The sequence below is a fragment of the Dryas octopetala genome, chromosome 8 (genome assembly GCF_963921425.1).
Source record: "Dryas octopetala chromosome 8, drDryOcto1.1, whole genome shotgun sequence".
Lineage (NCBI taxonomy): Eukaryota > Viridiplantae > Streptophyta > Magnoliopsida > Rosales > Rosaceae > Dryas > Dryas octopetala.
The window spans coordinates 5,404,477-5,422,248 of NC_141373.1; the positions used below are offsets into that span (position 1 = coordinate 5,404,477).

General features: G+C 39.1%; 2 protein-coding genes across 3 annotated transcripts; one reads left to right on the forward strand and one right to left on the reverse strand.

The window, feature by feature from the left end:
• Window positions 1-302: 302 nt before the first annotated feature.
• Window positions 303-5,116, forward strand: LOC147276401 (beta-galactosidase 13-like). The gene is made up of 18 exons (XM_086252949.1): window positions 303-575; window positions 908-1,003; window positions 1,138-1,250; window positions 1,358-1,424; window positions 1,512-1,604; window positions 1,739-1,882; window positions 2,072-2,166; window positions 2,301-2,406; window positions 2,512-2,596; window positions 2,694-2,812; window positions 2,904-3,250; window positions 3,391-3,500; window positions 3,608-3,717; window positions 3,811-3,918; window positions 4,021-4,125; window positions 4,325-4,470; window positions 4,575-4,917; window positions 5,003-5,116. The coding sequence occupies exons 1-18, from the start codon at window positions 303-305 to the stop codon at window positions 5,114-5,116; spliced, it is 2,574 nt and encodes an 857-aa protein (XP_086109075.1).
• Window positions 5,117-6,738: 1,622 nt separating this feature from the next.
• Window positions 6,739-17,012, reverse strand: KAK (HECT ubiquitin protein ligase family protein KAK). Of its 2 annotated transcripts, none has more exons than XM_086253333.1 (19): window positions 16,781-17,012; window positions 15,691-16,662; window positions 15,376-15,486; window positions 15,157-15,273; window positions 14,892-15,062; window positions 14,617-14,778; window positions 13,237-13,485; window positions 13,034-13,155; window positions 11,513-12,944; window positions 11,042-11,137; window positions 9,393-10,940; window positions 9,029-9,250; window positions 8,817-8,921; window positions 8,285-8,365; window positions 8,134-8,202; window positions 7,910-8,038; window positions 7,554-7,676; window positions 7,154-7,438; window positions 6,739-6,967 (listed from the first exon to the last, which is right to left on the reverse strand). In XM_086253333.1, exons 2-18 carry the CDS (start codon window positions 16,582-16,584, stop codon window positions 7,373-7,375), a joined length of 5,697 nt encoding a protein of 1,898 aa, XP_086109459.1. In that variant the 5' UTR covers window positions 16,585-16,662; window positions 16,781-17,012; the 3' UTR covers window positions 6,739-6,967; window positions 7,154-7,372. The 2 variants fall into 2 exon arrangements, with proteins under 2 accessions (XP_086109459.1, XP_086109460.1); XM_086253334.1 differs by having other exon boundaries at window positions 7,154-7,213; window positions 7,245-7,438; window positions 15,691-17,012.
• Window positions 17,013-17,772: the final 760 nt, after the last annotated feature.

Below are 17,772 nucleotides of genomic sequence, written 5' to 3' on the forward strand. Positions count from 1 at the left end.
CAAACAGACAACCACTAGAGAGAGAGAGAGAGAAAAACAGCAGATTGGACAGAGCACAAGGCAAGATTAAGGACCAGAGGATTGAAACAAACAATAACAACAACAATTCATCAGAACAACTATTGTTATTCTGGGTTGTCATCAGTGGGACATCATATGATTTACCATTGAATCTCTTACATCTTTGTGTTTGATGGAGTTTTTGAACCAGCTTCTGGGTACCCCACCATTCTGAAGGAGGCAGAAGTGTTCTGTTTAGCCTAAATTTGATTAGAGAATTGATTAGGTAATTGATTGACATAATGGTGGTGGTACCAAGCAGGTTGGTATTGATTGGTCTTGTTTTTCTGGTGGTCTCGGCAACTCTAGTCCATGCCAAAGATAAGTACCCGAACACCACGGGTATGAGTGAGGACGAGGAGGACGGGGATGAAGAGGGGGCTGGAGCCGATGGGAAGAAGCTAGAGATGCTAGAGACGGGCCCAGTGACATATGATGCCAGGTCTATCATAATCAATGGAAAACGAGAGCTTTTATATTCGGGTTCAATTCACTATCCGAGGAGCACACCAGAAGTAAGTCATTGATCAACTTTTCTTTTCTTATGTGTTAATGGGGGATCCCGGAACCTCAGCTTGTTTTTTCTCGGTTTGTTTTCGTTTGACTTTTAATCATAATCGTATCTTATTATCTAAGAGTAAGTATCAAATGATGAAATGGATACCTAACACTTTTTGAATGTGAATGAAGTTACACAAACACTTGGATTGCATTACACGATTAAGATTAAAACAAGCAAAAACAAGACAAACATATAATCCAAATCCATTAATGGGTGTGTGCGTGGGGTAATGAAATTCGAAGTTAATATTTGTGTACAATTGGTTTTTTTTATTTTTTTTTTCAGATGTGGCCTGAAATTCTCCATAAGGCTAAACGAGGAGGATTGAATGTGATTCAAACTTATGTGTTTTGGAACCTTCATGAGCCTGTGCAAGGCCAGGTACTATTTATATATAATATGTATACACATGTATATATATAATGTATACAGAGATTGTTTCTTGCAGTACAAGAAATTGTGAAATTTACTGTGAAAATGATAGCTTACATTAAATCTTTGTTCTGATTTTGCAGTACAATTTCAAGGGAAACGCCGACCTGGTTGAGTTCATTAAGCTGGTGCAGAAGAATGGAATGTATGTGACCCTCAGGGTTGGGCCATTCATACAAGCAGAATGGAACCACGGGTATATATATTATTGATAATTCTGATATGGATCTCATTCTCTTTCTATTGTGAATTGTTCGTGCTTCAATGATATGCATTTTTCTTTTTTCCAAATGTAAACTTCAGAGGACTTCCATATTGGCTTAGAGAGGTCCCCAACATCATATTCCGTTCAGATAATCCACCATACAAGGTGATCAATAGGTTCCAAATCCACCTATGATGATGACTGCTATAATTTGAGGAGCCACAATTACTGATTGAGACCTTCCATTTTCAGGAACTCATGAAGAAGTTTGTGACGATGATAATGAAGAAGATGAAGGATGCCAAACTATTTTCTCCACAGGGAGGCCCAATTATCTTAGCACAGGTTGGTATTCGGGTCCTCTCTAAAGATTAAGGTGGCATTTGGAATTCTATTCAAAAACTTTTTTCGGAACACAAGTGTTATTTTTCCATGAATGTTTTTCTTTTATGGCTAACCTCTAATATTTCATGGCACAGATTGAAAATGAGTACAATCATGTCCAGCTTGCATATAGAGAATTGGGTGACAGTTATGTGCAGTGGGCAGCAAAAATGGCACTGGCACAGAATGTTGAAGTGCCATGGATCATGTGCAAGCAGAAGGATGCTCCTGATCCCGTGGTATGTTTGCAAAGTTTTCATTGATTCTAATAGAAACCATACATTACCAGTGGCCCGTTTTGGGAATTTTCCTAGGACCTCCGAAACCTTAGGACCGGCCCTGCCAGTGGGAAATTTGACCGAAGACCACAGAAGTTTTAATTGTTGTCTTCTGACCTTTGATCCTGAAAAACATGTTCTCCTGTGCAGATTAATACATGCAATGGAAGGCACTGTGGAGATACTTTCATAGGCCCTAATAAACCCAACAAGCCTTCTCTATGGACTGAGAACTGGACTGCTCAGTAAGTGTATACTGAAAACACACATTAGATTGAGAAGTAAATGAAGCTTGGTTTAAGTACTATCATCTCCTTTTTCTTCTGGCTGTTCTTGGCTTCTGTTGACCAAAATTTTCGTTTTCTTTTCATATTTACAGGTACAGAGTGTTTGGTGACCCTCCTTCCCAAAGATCAGCAGAAGATATTGCATTTTCAGTTGCGCGATTTGTCTCAAAGGGCGGATCTCTAACCAACTACTATATGGTTATCAACTGACTGACCACCTTTAAATTCTTCAGAAAACCATCAATGACATAATACTGTTCCTCTACATATGATATATAAAGCATCCTTATATTACACTTGCAGTACCATGGTGGCACAAATTTTGGAAGAACAAGTGCTATTTTCACAACAACTCGCTACTATGACGAAGCTCCTCTCGATGAATATGGTAAAGATATGAATTAAATTTCTTTTGTATCTAATGATTTTCAAGAAGGTTGCTCGTATATGCATCAAATTGGGTCTTGATTTTATTTGTGATCCAGCTTTGCAAAGGGATCCCAAATGGAGTCACCTCAAGGACTTGCACAGGGCTTTGAGTCTAAGTAAGAAGCCTTTGCTTGGGGGAACTCATGGAGTCCAAAGATTGGGCTCAGAAACGGAGGTGAGTATCAAACATTCCATGAATTGAGAACTAGGCCGGATGAGGAGGAAGAAATTGTCACTAAAATGGGTTAAGCTTTTGTACTTTGTAGGCTCGTTTCTATGAGAAGCCTGGGACAGACATGTGTGTTGCTTTCTTGGCCAACAACCACTCCACAATTGAAACATATGTTAATTGGCGCGGGCAGAATTATTTCCTGCCACCACATTCCATTAGCATCCTCCCCGATTGCAAGACCGTGGTCTTCAACTCTCAACAGATTGTATCTCAACATAATTCGAGGAACTTTGTTCCATCAAATGCTGCTAATAAACTCAACTGGGAGAAGTTTGAAGAACCCATTCCAACCGTTGCACAAATATCAGTCAATCACAGGAAACTACAGGAGCTGTACTTCTTGCTAAAAGATAGGACAGACTATGGATGGTACACCACTAGGTGAGTTTATGTCAAGCACCATGTTGAGGAAGTAAATTACAATTTAAACAAGATTGGTTTTACTCTCATAAAATTGTATTATACCTTGTGTAAGTTGTACTGCTGCCCAAATCTGACATGATTGTGTACTCTGATTGCAGCTTTGAACTGGGTCCATATGACTTGCCGATGAAGTCCACTATTAAACCAGTTATACGAATTCCAAGTCTTGGTCACGCAATGAGTGTATTTGTCAATGGTGAATATGTTGGTAAGGCCACCATAACTCGTGCATACATACATAATTTGTCATTGACAGGAGGCATGCCCTTCACTTCCTAACAACCAAATGACAACGCAATTTGAACACGTTTTCAGGAATGGAACATGGAAGTCACGAGGAGAAGGGCTTTGTCTTCCAGAAACCTGTTCCCTTAAAACAAGGGCCCAACCATATATCTCTGCTTTGCATGACAGTGGGGCTCCCAGTAAGTAGCTGATCATAAACTCAAATTAGTTTGATCACTGTGATGGAAATTTAAAACAGACACCGACTTATGATTCGTTGTTTATGAATGAAGGATAGCGGAGCCTACATGGAGCACAGGTTTGCAGGGCCCCGTTCAGTAACAATCCTAGGATTGAACACTGGAACCATTGATGTCTCACAAAATGGCTGGGGGCATAGGGTATCATTGAACTTCCTCTCTTTAAGAATATTGAAATGGAGATGACATACAATAAATTGACCAATTGCAACTCATCTCATAATATTTGTTCCCATTTTTCAGGCTAGCCTGAATGGTGAAAACCTTAAAGTGTTCACTGAGAAGGGGGGAAAAAAAGTCCAATGGACTAAAGCAGCCGGTAAAGGAAGGGCTCTCACGTGGTACAAGGTAAGGGAAACATTTACAACTCACATTCATTCTAACAGGTTCCAAATTGTGTTAGTACTCAGCAGTGATCAGGACTAGGAATTAATGACAATAACTTGGAGTTTGCCAAAGATGCTCAATCCCTATTCATTGCTCACTACACAAGCACTTTCCTTTTTTTTTTGTTTTCTGATATTTATGTCAATGATTTTTGCTGCAGACAACGTTTGCTGCTCCCCAAGGGAATAACCCTGTTGCTATCCGGATGACTGGTATGGGGAAGGGAATGATTTGGGTCAATGGCCAAAGCATCGGCCGTCACTGGATGTCTTTCCTCTCTCCTCTTGGACAGCCTACTCAAGCCGAGTAAGTAAATCTCAGAAAAAGTAGTGCAATGAAACCTCCATGCATGCAAAGCAAACTAAGGGGCGTTTGGTATTCTATTAAAAAACTTTCTTCCTTGTGATCAGGTACCACATCCCAAGATCCTTCATTCAGCCTCAAAATTACCTTGTTGTATTGGAGGAGGAGCCAAGTGACCCCAGAGACATTGAGATCCTAACAGTCAACCGAGATACCATCTGTAGCTTCATTTCAGCGAACTATCCTCCACATGTTAAAGCATGGGAAAGAAAGGGCGGCAAGCTCAAAGTTGTTCGCCCTATTAATGGACCTTCCGTGGAGCTCAAGTGTCCAAGCTTTAAAAGGATTGCCGCGGTTGAGTTTTCAAGCTTTGGTGATCCTGAAGGCGCATGTGGAAGCTATTCCTTGGGCAACTGCGACCTTCCTGGATCCAAGAAGGTTGTTGAAGAGGTATAAATCTCTCATTCACATGTGCAAATTTCTCAACCACATTACACCAAAATCCTCATCTTTTTGTTTTCGTGTTTTTGAGCAGCTTTGCTTAGGAAAGAGTACCTGTACAATCCCTGTTGACTCAAAGCTTTTCGGCCCGGATTCTTGCCCAGATATCAAGATCAAAACACTTGCTGTCCAAGCCAAGTGTGCCTAAAGGGATAGATAGTGTTGATGATGAGATTAAACTTTTGGGTGGTTGTCATCTTGAATTCAATTAAAGATCCTAAAGCTAGAGCTACTTATGATTGTTAGAAATGGCCCAAAAGCACAAATTTATTTTTCTTTGTAGTAATTCAGCACTCAAATTTATGTATCCTGCTTCTATCAGTTCATTCATAAACATACAGACTGACTTAATTAGTCAGCCATAATTTTTTTCTTATGTAACTTCTTCCCGACCCTACCCTTTTTTTTTTTTTTTGTAAATTTTTTACCTTAAGTTACCCTTTGAAAGAAAGCTTTTTCATCTTCTTTCCCTCACCTCCTCACCCAACCTCACGGTCCTCACCCCCATCTGACAAGAGCCAGTGCCTCTAAGCTATATAGACTCATGCCAACAGTTTAGATCATTATTAGATTATATTGCACAGGGGACCTTAATAATATGGTCTTTTATCCTTGTCTATCGTCATGAATCATGATTATTAAATCTAAATCAACAACTGATACTTGATAAAAAAAAAAAATTAAAAAAAATTTGTTTTCTTGTGTTTTACCCCTATACCCAAGGCAAGAGTTCGAATTTTTCCTCCCGCTTTGGCCTTACCTTGTAATCGAAAAATATCATTTGTAGTTGGTCAACATGAATTTCTTTAAAGTATGAAATCCCCCTTTCAGAGAAGGAATAAATTTCTCCATATTTTATCAAAACTAGCAAAATTTACCTACTTTTTTGCAAAAATAGCAACTTTTATAAAACCTATACAAAAAAGAGAAAAAACTTTTAAGAATAACCAAAGTTCGAGTATGGCCTACCCACCAAAATGAAGGATGTATATTCTCGAAAAGTTCTACAAAAATTGTCATTTCCTAAGTTGAATAAATTTTGCTACTTATGAAGTTATGATTAGAAAAATCTATTTAATAAAAAAAATGAATAAAAGAGAATACGATGACACTTTAATTTTCTTTTGGTTTTTTATACTGTACTCAGATAGACTTTGGGGTTGATTTCCTTTTACTATAGACTTTGTAGCTACTTAACAAAAAAATTGAGTTAATTTATTACCTTAATTGTTTTTGGAATATCAAACCTCCATCAAATTTCGTCGTGTTGAATCGGATATCACGTGTTGAATCATGTGACCTCTTTTTTAAGGGGTATTTCATGAGATTTGTTTAAAACTTAGTTTACGAGTGCTACTATTTATACTCCAAATTATGCTCTCCATTCCCAAATCATCCACATATCATATTTTTTTCAAAAAGAAAACGAATTGTAAAATTTAATCCTAGATAAAAAGAATAACATTAGGGTTTAATAATACTATGATTAAGATTGGAAGCCAACTAATTGTAAAATAATGAGAACCATATATGACGTCTACAAATTAAAAACCATTTAATCATTTATCGCCATAATTTAGGTCATATTAATCGCTTTTATTTGTCTACAGATATGGATGACTCTTCAAATTAAAGGTTCACTCGGCAAAAACCCACATGGCCACATGTGAAATATTAAATGCAAACGAGCTTATCACAAAGATTCATGATTAACAATTTAAGAGTTGTTTGATTCAATAGGATGAAATTTAAAAAGAGAAATGGAACAAATTTGAAGCTAAATCAGAAATAGAATAGATTAGAAGGCATAAAAATATTTCAGATGTTTGTTTTCCCCTTTCATAATTTTACGCCATACATGTATATTCTACCAGCCTATTAAGACCCAAAAAGGAAAAGAAACAAAAAATCAAGAATTCCTATTTATTTACAGTCCCTGGCGTCTGAAACGGCCCTCTCGGAAAATTCTCTTTACACCTTAAAATTGTGTCGATCCAACCTGAACAGAATTCAATTGAATTTTCAGAAGCACAAGTAATAATCTCAGAAAAGCACAAAGCAAAATGAAAAATAATATGTAAAGTAGTAGGCCATAGAAAATAAATGGAAGGCCAATGTTGCATGCCAAACATGCACTGTTATACCCTTCACCTCCATAATAATTGCGAAAAAAAAAAGAACTGACCTCGACAATGTTGATAAGTTTAGAACTGCACCAATGAGAAGCCATTATTTGCGTAGAAGTAGGAATGCCACTTTCTTTTTTTTTGAAGAGAAGGAATGCCACTTTCAACGTCAAAATCATCCAAAAGGCTACTTTAATTGTAAGCGAAAGACAAACAATCCTGATTGTTCTGATGTAATATACACGGATCAATAGATCAATATGGCTAGTCCCAAAATCTCATGACAAATCAAAGGATCCCTGCCCTTCACTGATTGCATAGAGTAGTTTCTTGTACATGATTTCCTGTTTAAACAACGAACACCAACACTCATCACCCACAGCCCCCACAAATTAAATAATATTTCAAGCAATCAAGACTTGAGATCACACTGCATTAATTAACCAAATACAATAATACCTTGGTGGAGTAAGGAGGAAGCTTCAGGTAATTGGCGCACGTCATGACACTTGGCAGATCATCGTCTGCCAACTCTGAAACCCCCGTCCCATTGGATGCTGTATTATTTGCAGTTGAGGAATGCTGCACCATACACAGAAAACATTAACTCACTCTTGAATATGCACAAACATTACAAGCATAATGTACTATATACACTATGTCAAGTTATCATTCCATATAACTTTTTAAATGCCCAAAAACCAAATCCTCAATTTTAGGATATCATACAAAGCAGCTATCTCACACGCACTCGCATAAGAAACACAATTCCAACACAGACAACAGCCGAGTCTAAATCAATTGCAGTACTATACCTTTCTCACAATTGTCAGTTTTGGATTAAGCACTGCCAAACCACCAGGTGGAAGCCTAGGTGCACCGGTAACAAACTGACAGAAAGCACGCTGCTGCTCTGGCGTGAACTCACCCATAATTTCAAGCAACTAAGAACATTATAAACAAGACACCATAAGATCAAAACAGAATATGCATCTCCATCTCCAAAGCAATCCCTTCAATATATAGAACAATAACTTACATTAAGTATTGCAGGGCTCTTGGCATTGTATCCATGATCAAACTTTATGTGATCAGAAAGGGTATCGACCTGCATAGATTCGAAACAAAAGAAATAAGCATGATATTGTTAAATATTAAAGTAGTGTGATTTAGCAAAGTACACAAATTACCTCCCACAACTCTCTGCGGCCACAAAGCAGATAGTCCAACTCATGTGGAGTAAATATTTGTAAAGATGATATGTCGAAGACCTGATATTCATGTAGTATACAAGCACAGGAGTAAGTATTGGAGTGACAACTTGGAAGAGAATCGATATCAAAATAAAAAATGCAATACCAGGTTTGGAGATAGAAAGCCACATAAAAGAAAAACTAAAAAAGATTTACAGCGGATACCGAACAAAATATAATTACAGTGAGAGGCCTGGTCCTGCTGCCTAATTAACACCAGGCTAGGTTTTTTTTTTGGGGGTCTGAACCAGGCTAGATTATTCAATGTTAAAAGAAAGAATGAGGAAAGTCATTTGCAGAGTCCTATAATTTGATATAATAATGCATATTAATTAAAATGGCAACAACATATTGGAATGGAATTGAAAGATATTACAACACAGGCATACACGTAAGTTCATCATATGAAAACGTCAAAGATGCAATGATTTTATTTAAACTACAATTCAGTAATGATCAAAGACTTAACCTGATTAAACCCTGCTCTAAAAGCTTCCATTTGTCGCGTAATTCCATTCTTAACTGTAGCATCAACAACCAAAGATATGTACTCCTCCAGGTTATTGATATCAACCTGGAATGTTAACAGTTTGTTAGAAACATCTTTGTAACCACAGCAGAAACAAAAGATCACAATAAAGGCTTAGAAAATATAGATGCACCAGAGGGTGCTTTCCTTACATTTTCATCTCCAGGTTTCAACACATAATCTGGATAACCAGGAAGTGTAAAGTCCAAGCAGAGATCCTCAATTGGAGCCCCACGGAAACGCAATTCGGCAATGGCATCACAATTGTCACCATTTGATTCTAGATATAGTTTCCGGCAAACAAGGTTACGTAATTCTTGCAAAGTCTTTCCAAGCTCCGCATCAAAGGAAAGAACATCATGCAAATCAAGGTCCTGATGGAACAACCAAAAAAGAAAAAGAGGTTCCAAGTCTAGATCAAACCCATTTATCGGAATCCAGATCAATAACATTGAAATTACAATAACAATCAAACCCAACCAGGTGAAATGAAAAAGGTATGTGTGAATGGCTTACTTGACCAAGCAAAAGTTTATAAAATGCTGTTGATAGTGGTAAGTCCAATAGCCGCCCATCTTGAAGAGCCTTTGCCATCACACGCCCGACCAGCCGGAAATACTCGATGACTTTTGAAAATTGGCTACCATCAGAAGCAACGGCATTTGGAGGCCAGGGACGAGGGAACAAGCCAAGAGGAGCTTGGACAATGTCACCATTGCTTTTCCCATCTTTTTGATCATCTCCATCAATATCCATTGATGTTTTCTCCAATGAAGAATTTGATCTCCACATGCCAAGTCTAATTTTCTGTAGGTCATGACTTAAAAGTGTGTAGAACTCAAGTGTGGGACCCAACCCAGTACCTACTTCACCAAAATATTCTACTTCAAGCACAGATTTTTGGCTGGAATACATCTCCATTACTTTTGCAGCAGAATCCAAAATTCGGTTTCGGGAGACGCGGACTTTCTGGCGCTGCAATCTCCCAACTCTGACCTCGCGTTCATTTGCTGATCCATGACCATCAGCACCCTGCTGCTGCTGAAGACGGTACAAAGCACGAGACAATCCAAAAGCAGTTGAGTAGAAATACTGTCTTCGAGTCTCAAAAGGAAACAAAAATGGACATGCTTTTGTCAACTGGTAGCACCAAGAGGGAAGACTCCCACTGCACAATGCAAGGGCATCTTGGATTTGTCGGGCTAATTTGGGAGTGAGCTTGCTGTTAATAAATTCCTCAGGAAAAACCCTAGCACCAGTTGTACTCAAGTCATCCAAATTTGAGATTTTCCCCTCAGCAAAACTGTCAGAAACTATCTGAGCTCTCAGACGAGGTGCAAGCTGATTCAAGCCCTCTAGTACACGTAGTAGTGCCAATATATTATAAGTAGAATTAGATTTTTCCAGATCACAAGGAAGTTCCCCTTGCAAAATGCTATCCAGAAGTGACATTCGATGCAAGTGGGACTCGGAATTAGAATTGGAAGCAGATCCAGATTTGTTTGATTTTGGTGGAGTTGTAGAACTTGTTCCTCCAACTGATGCCCTATCAGCTTGACCATCTGCTCTCTGGTAGGTAATAGTGTAAATATCACTCCACAGCCTGCTACCATCACTGGATATGAAATCACTGCCAGCATACCTTTCATCATCATCCTCATCAAGCACAAGCTGTCTCTGAATGGCCTGATAGATAGTCAAATGCCTATTAAGCTGCTTCCCACCAGAAGTAAAGATCAACTTAGGAGGATCACTAGAGCTACCAAAAAGAGGACGTCCTTGTCGATCTCTGCCTCCCCTGATACCCCTGCTAGCCGATCCAAGCCCAGCCATGGCAGCAGCAGCAAATGACATTGCACCCTTTGAACCATAAGAATTACTACTCCTATGATCAGCAGAATCTGAGCCTCTAACTGTAGCAGCCCTGCTACTAGAACCAGAAGCTGGGTTAGTCTGGCTGTCACTCGTTGCTGAAGCTACAGTAGTATCCTCAGCTGAGTCTCCCAATTTCACATCATGTACTTTGTCCGGCATGCAAACAGGAAGAGAGTCATCTCTGAGAACCTGAAGACAACCCACAATACCAAAAGAGTACAATAGTTAAAGTATGACGTCCACTCACTCCCACCCTCGGTAATAAAAAGTAAAAGATTTAGATAACATACATCATCATGGTCATCATCTTCATCATCCGAGATATCATCATCTTCAATAACCAATGCATCATCAATCTCAACGGGTGATATATCCAATTCCTCATCCTACAGAGAAAAGGAAATAATGACTGACAGGAAAAGAAAAGCAGAAATGGTACAAAACTATCAAGAGAAAGGCAAGCAAAAATATAGAGTAACCGGACCATTTAAACCCTACACAGGAAAAAAAAAAACAGTACACCAGCAATAGGTCTAGTTTTTCAACTGAACATCAAGAAACATAGATATCAATAGAGGTTAAACAACCAACCAACTTAACAAATTATCTCAGCACCCAAAATGAAAAAATGTTGGCATTAAGACTTTGTATTAGTGTAAAATGTAATACTGAATTGTCTGTCAGCATAAACTTAACCAAACAACACCAAATTTCAACACCAAAAGTCTCAATCATGATTCCAGATGTCATTTTGAACAAACCTCAGAAGTAGTGTCCCCATTTACAGGTTTCATTTGAACATCTTTTTCAATAGCTGCTCTCCGACGAGCCGCATTTCTTGTTTGAGGTCCTCTTGCTTCCTCTTGAGAAGGCTTCAAAACAGCTTTACCTTTCCCTTTTGATGAGCTAGTGCTCTTCTCTTGAGATGGTTCCCTCCTTGCAGCATCTCCTATATTCACAGAAGTTCTGGACCGAGTTGAATGGCGACGGTTGGTGGAAGCAGGATTTGAAGTAGACAGAGATGAAGCACCAGCTCCTGTAGGTGTAGTTCCGGATTCCGAATTTCCAGCAGATGCAACAGGCTTCTGACCAGATTCACCTCGCTGAACTCGAGGCCAAAGGAACTCTTCGACAGCAGCTAAGCTTGCTAATGGATCAATCAGTACAACATTTGATGAATAGTCTCGGAGAGCCTTCTCTCCTTGTGCTCGACAGAGACGCAACTTAAAGGGCTGAGATAATGCACCAAGTCCAGAGGAGAGGCGTGCACTTCCAGTAGATGACCTAGATGAATGACTCAGTACGACAGGGAAACGCTCTAAAGAGGACAAAGCATGTTGGAGCTTCTGAACCAGAACAGTCATCGGTGCTACACTTCCTTCGTTAACACTGAAAGAAAGAGCAACAGAAACAAATGACTTAAATCTTCTGAGCGCTTGGTTACGAAGCTTTGGTAAATTAGCTTCTGAAATCCTCTCCTTGGAGAAGTGCCCGCAAGAAAAATAGTTCAGCAAAGCTGCAACAACACCACTACCAATGAACTCAAAAGTGGATACACCATCCCCTTTGCTTAGTTCAGCTAGCATCTCAGACACCACACCAATCAAATACTCTTCCTTATTTGCAGAACTGTCAACCAACCGTGACCCAGAAGCTTTTGATTTTCCCTTTGCTTTTGTTTTTTGGTCATCAACACCGGCATTCAACTTCATGCAGAGATTCTTTAAATGTAATAGATCATCTGTAACTCCAACTTCAACCGCCCCAGGATCTGAAGGGAAGTACTTGTCTTTAAAAGCCTTAGCACATGCACTGACAGCCATACGAAGGCTCGAGTTAACAGTTGGAATCTCCACTGAACTTGGAGGTGAACCAATATTTACTGAAGCAGGATTCTTAGATTCCTCCACTGAATTTCCATCTGGATTTGGGTTACTGTTGCGTCGTCTATAACGCCTAGAACGTGATGATGTTCCAGGCACAGAATCATTATCCTTTTCAGCGGAAGAGACTTGGGAAGGAACAGAATTTGGAGTACCAGCTACGATGAGTTGGTCCACAGCATGAACCACACCTTCTCTGACAAACACCTTTGAGAAAGTCTCGGGAAGCTTCTCCATGAGTATCTCAGCGATTTGAAGAGCAGGAACTAAGACATGTGGATCTTTCCATGCTAAAACACCGGCTAAGAAACTATTGAATCAATTAATGGCATACAAGTTAGTATCTGTACTAGCATGGTATCATCGTATCAAGAGATCTGGTTAAGACATATTGGATACCTTGAAATATTTGTCACACTCAATAGGGACTGTATCATCTCTGCAGTGCTGAAGTACATTAATTTCCCAATAACTGATAGACATTTGTGGCGAACAGGGCCATTTACGCTAGATCCATAAATCTGCTTGACAGGTACAAACAAAACCATTTACCAACCACATCAATTAAAAAACTAGAATTTAGCTGAAGGCCAAAAACTGACCTGTATTAGAACAGGAAGGAGATCCATTCCAAATTGCTGAAGAAGCCCAGGCTGCTCATTCAATAATTTCTCACGAGCTGAAATCTCAGGACCATTTCCATTTGCGTCTTCTTGTTTCCCAGAACCGGTAGCAGAAGACTTTTTCACAGCAGGTCCTTTCATAAATATATTGAAGCTGGACGGAATGGAGATGGTTCCTTGTGGCAGTGGAGGAAGTAGCTCATTTGCTAGATTGACAATCTCAAAGATCTAGGCAGTGGAATTAAAAAAACAGAAGAACTTAGATAGCAATAAGGATCATTGCGAGATTTAAAAAATAGTACCATCTAACAATTTTATCATAAAAAATGAAATAAAGCATAACCAAAATATATTACCAACTATTATATAATAAAAAGCAGAGTGATAGACGTATGAACTTTATAACCATAATCATCACCAATCAACAATACTTTATAATACCCAAAAAAGCAACATCTACCAACCAACAATTTGATACCCACTTACAAACTCCAACCCATCTGAGTTTGCTGTTTTCTAGCTGTCCAGAACTGAGCTACACAATGGCTAGTCAATAAGTTCTAATTGGAATCTTGAAGCAATTATGGAAACAAACAACTCATGAACCATAGGTCAGATAAAGTTTCATGTGGGTCTAAATGTCCAGTACACATCAATAGGTTACAAACCCTGGTGATGCTCTCTGGTTGATGAACTAATCTTGTTGACAAAGAACTAGATTTACCAATCAACTAGCAAGATTTTTCACCAACTCCAAAGAACAAATATACAATATAAAAAAAAAAAACTTCATTCAACCAAGCATAACAAACCATATGGACAAAAAAACTGCTCTCTTAAGATTGGAAAACTTTATCATGTACAGACAACAGATGGCAAAAAAGGCATTGGATGTATCAACTCCAAACTGTATAAGTTCAATTTTATATCTGAAAACTTCAAAAAAAGAACCGTCAACACCATATTCAACACATCTCAAAACCATCAGATTCTATACCATAAGTTCATAAACATGAAGAAAAAAGACATTCACTTTCAGGTCTAATCAACATAGCTTAGAGTTGGCAGGTAGGAATAGAAATAAATTAATACAGAAATTTTCAATCTGCACAAACAACAATGGATGTAATAGGCTAAGTTTAGTCATCTGTAGCTAGAGAGAAGTTTGTAGTTCAAGTCTTGGATGTAATAGGCAAAGTTTGTAAAGTTTGGCTACATTGTGGACCTCTTGTCCATGACTAGGCAAAAATTATGTAACTCTTGACTTTGCAATGAAGCTTGTTTTCTATCAAAAAGAAAAAAATTGGAATAATTAGACTGAGAAGGTATAATGAAGCATCCAAATAAAGCAGCAATTACCTGCTCTGGTGGCCTACTTAAAGCAGGAGAAACTGATGTATTAGAAGAAATGCCGGAACCTGAAAGAACATCTTTAAGAATGCCACTGATCCCAAGAAGAAGCAAAGTTTTAGATCCTAAGGGAGAACCACTAGCGCAGGTTGAAAGTAGTCGGATTAAGCCCTGGATGGTTTGCAAGTCAAAATTGGAACTCTCGTATACATAATACATGGATATGTGTGCATGCGTGTGTTCATGTTTAAGCATCAAAATTTAAAAAAACAGATTGGACTTACCGTATAAGTAGGTGTACTGATGGATGACTGTCCACCTCCAGTATTGCTGGTGGAAATAAGGGACGCAGATTGAGTAACTAGCCCATGGTTACATAGTTCATCAAGTTTGTCAGGAGATGATGCAAATGCTTCAGCAATTCGTGTCAGACATACAGAAGCATGCTCCAAAACCTACAACAAAAACAAAGGGCGCATCATGAAAAGGAACACGAACTAGAAATAGATGTGCTGGTTTAACTTTAAAACTAAGGAAAAATGACCTTACCTTTGCATCATGATACTGCAGAAGGTTTGTCAACAATGGGACCGCTTCCATCACAAAGTCAGCTGCATCTGAAGGAAGTTTCTTGCACATATTTGCAGCAGTTGATAATGCCACACGCTGAAACATAGGAACAGTTGATGAAATTCAAAAGCGCAAAATGAAGTCCTTTCTCATCATACCTAATCACGCTACAAAGTGAAACTTAACTAATTGGATTACCTGCACTCCTGTGGAGAAAAAATCCAGATAAGAAAGCACTGCCATAAGAGCACCAGCTCGTAGACAGGCAGTTGGATGCTCCTGAGATATTTTCTTTAGAGCTTGCAGTGACTGTTTGCATCATAACAAATTAACAACCGCAATTATCAGAACGCAGGACACAAAAAGAACATCGCAAAAATGCAGACTACCAGTTGCTTCAAATAAAGTAGAATTCAGCACACGAGACATTTATACATTTAAACATCTCAGTTAATATCAATATTTATGATCTTTTTCTACCTATCAAATTAAAAATGCACAGTAAAGACCAACCTGCTCGGCCAAGTCCATGTACTCTATCGTCAACAGTCTTGCACAGAAGCAAGAAACAGCACCATAATGCACAACGGCAGCACAAGATGACGGAAGCACATCACAGAGATGAGTAAGTGCCCTGGCAGCAAGGAGCATAATATCCGGATTGCTCTCATGATTAAGCAACCCCACAAGCACAGGCACAAAGGAATCCACCGAAAACGTACTGAGCGACTCCTCGGTACCAATCGAAAGCATTTCACACAGCTGGGTCAAAGCCTCGACCTGCTTACCTTCTTCCCCATCAGCTCGCAACCCAGATAAAATCTTCTTCAGCCTCCCGCTCTGGTGGGACGACGAAGCTGAACCCATAGCCGAAGACGGAAGCAGGTCATCCAACCCAGCACCGATCTTCCTAAGAAGTCCCTGAAGGGCACTACTCGCCGAAGTCAAATTCAAATTCTGATGCAAAATCCCAACCCCACCTTCACTGTCATTGTCATCGTCATCCCCATTTTCTCCGCCATCCATATTCAACCCAAGGTTCCGCTCGGCCTCTCTGTCCCTTTCCCTCTCCCTATCCCTAACCCTAACCTCGTGCTCCTTCTCCTTGCCTTTATCCGAGCCGTCCTTATCGGAATTCTTATTGCGGCGGCCACGGGAGCCTGACGATTCGTTGGTGGAGTCCATGGCGGCGGCGGCAGCGGTTGCGGGAACGGAGTCGTGGAGGGTCCGAGAGGCGGCGCGAGAGCGGGTCGTGACGGGTGCGGCGGCGTTAACGGACGAGAAAGAAGAGGTGGTGGTGGTGGAGGAGAGACGAGCGCGCTTTGTGGAACGAGTGGTGCGACCAGACGACGATGAAGAAGGGGCTGCTGAGGTGGCCTCCGCCCGCTTCCGGCTCCGAGTTTCCATACAAGAACCCCAACCCCTCAATTCGATTCCTCGCTCGCCACCGAGCGGCGATCACACCATAACCGATCCGATTATCCCCTGCATATCAGAGCGCGCGCGAAATTAGAGGTCCAAAACGGACAAAAATCCAAGCTTTATGAATTTTCAGCTGAACAGAACCAAAACCCCCAATCTGAAACCCTAGATTCTTCAGTACCAATTTACCGAACCGAAACAAAGCCTAGAAGCCCGTAATTGAACGTAACCCTAATTTTGCAGTGAATTCGGATTGAAATTCCAGTTCGATTTCGATTAGGGAGATGTAGAGTGAGGGAGGGAGTGAAGGAAACGTTGAATGAAAACCCTAATAAAAAGTGACGAAGGAATAAAAGAAAGGGAAGGAGAGCTTTATACAAATATTCGTTTTTATGGTAATCTTTATTTAATTTTTTTATTTTATTTATAAAATGCAATTAGCAATTAGCAATTAGCAATGAGTCAGAGTTTGTGTTGGTAAGAAAACAAGGTGGGAAAAGTGAGCTTCCATGGCGGTGAATACCGAATAGTTATACTGTTATACACTTATACATATACTTACTCTCCGCGAGGTCCATCTCTTTCGGGCTCTTTAATCGGTCTGGGTTTTTTCTTTTTTCTTTTTTCTTTTTTCTTTTTTCTTTCTTATCAAAGAAAAAGAGGGGTTCAAAATTAAATTTTTGTAGAGTAAATAGTAATGTTATTTATCAGCCAAAAATAATAATAATCTTATTTGTACAATCTTAATCTTCACCTATTGTATTATTTCTCTGTAAGTTGAGACCTTAAAATGATAAAAATAATTTTATTCTTTTGTAAATGCTTGCCACAATTAGAATCGTTACAAGTCCTACATTATCATTTGTTTCTTTGTTACTTTAGTTTTGCAATCAAATGGATCAATTTGGTACCTTATAGGTCCAACTAGCTTAAATTGAAGGTCACTCAATGTCCAGACAATTCATGTATTAAACTCAATATAATAATTCAAATTATGAGAAAATTATTATACATGTCTGTTTGTACAGTTTTCTTTAAAAATATATATAGTATATGTATATATAGTGAGACTCACGTATATATTGTCAATGTATTTATTTATAATCAAACACATCAAAAATTATTTCAAATCATGTTTTTGTTTTTTTCTAGTTTTGTTATTGTAAAGCCTAG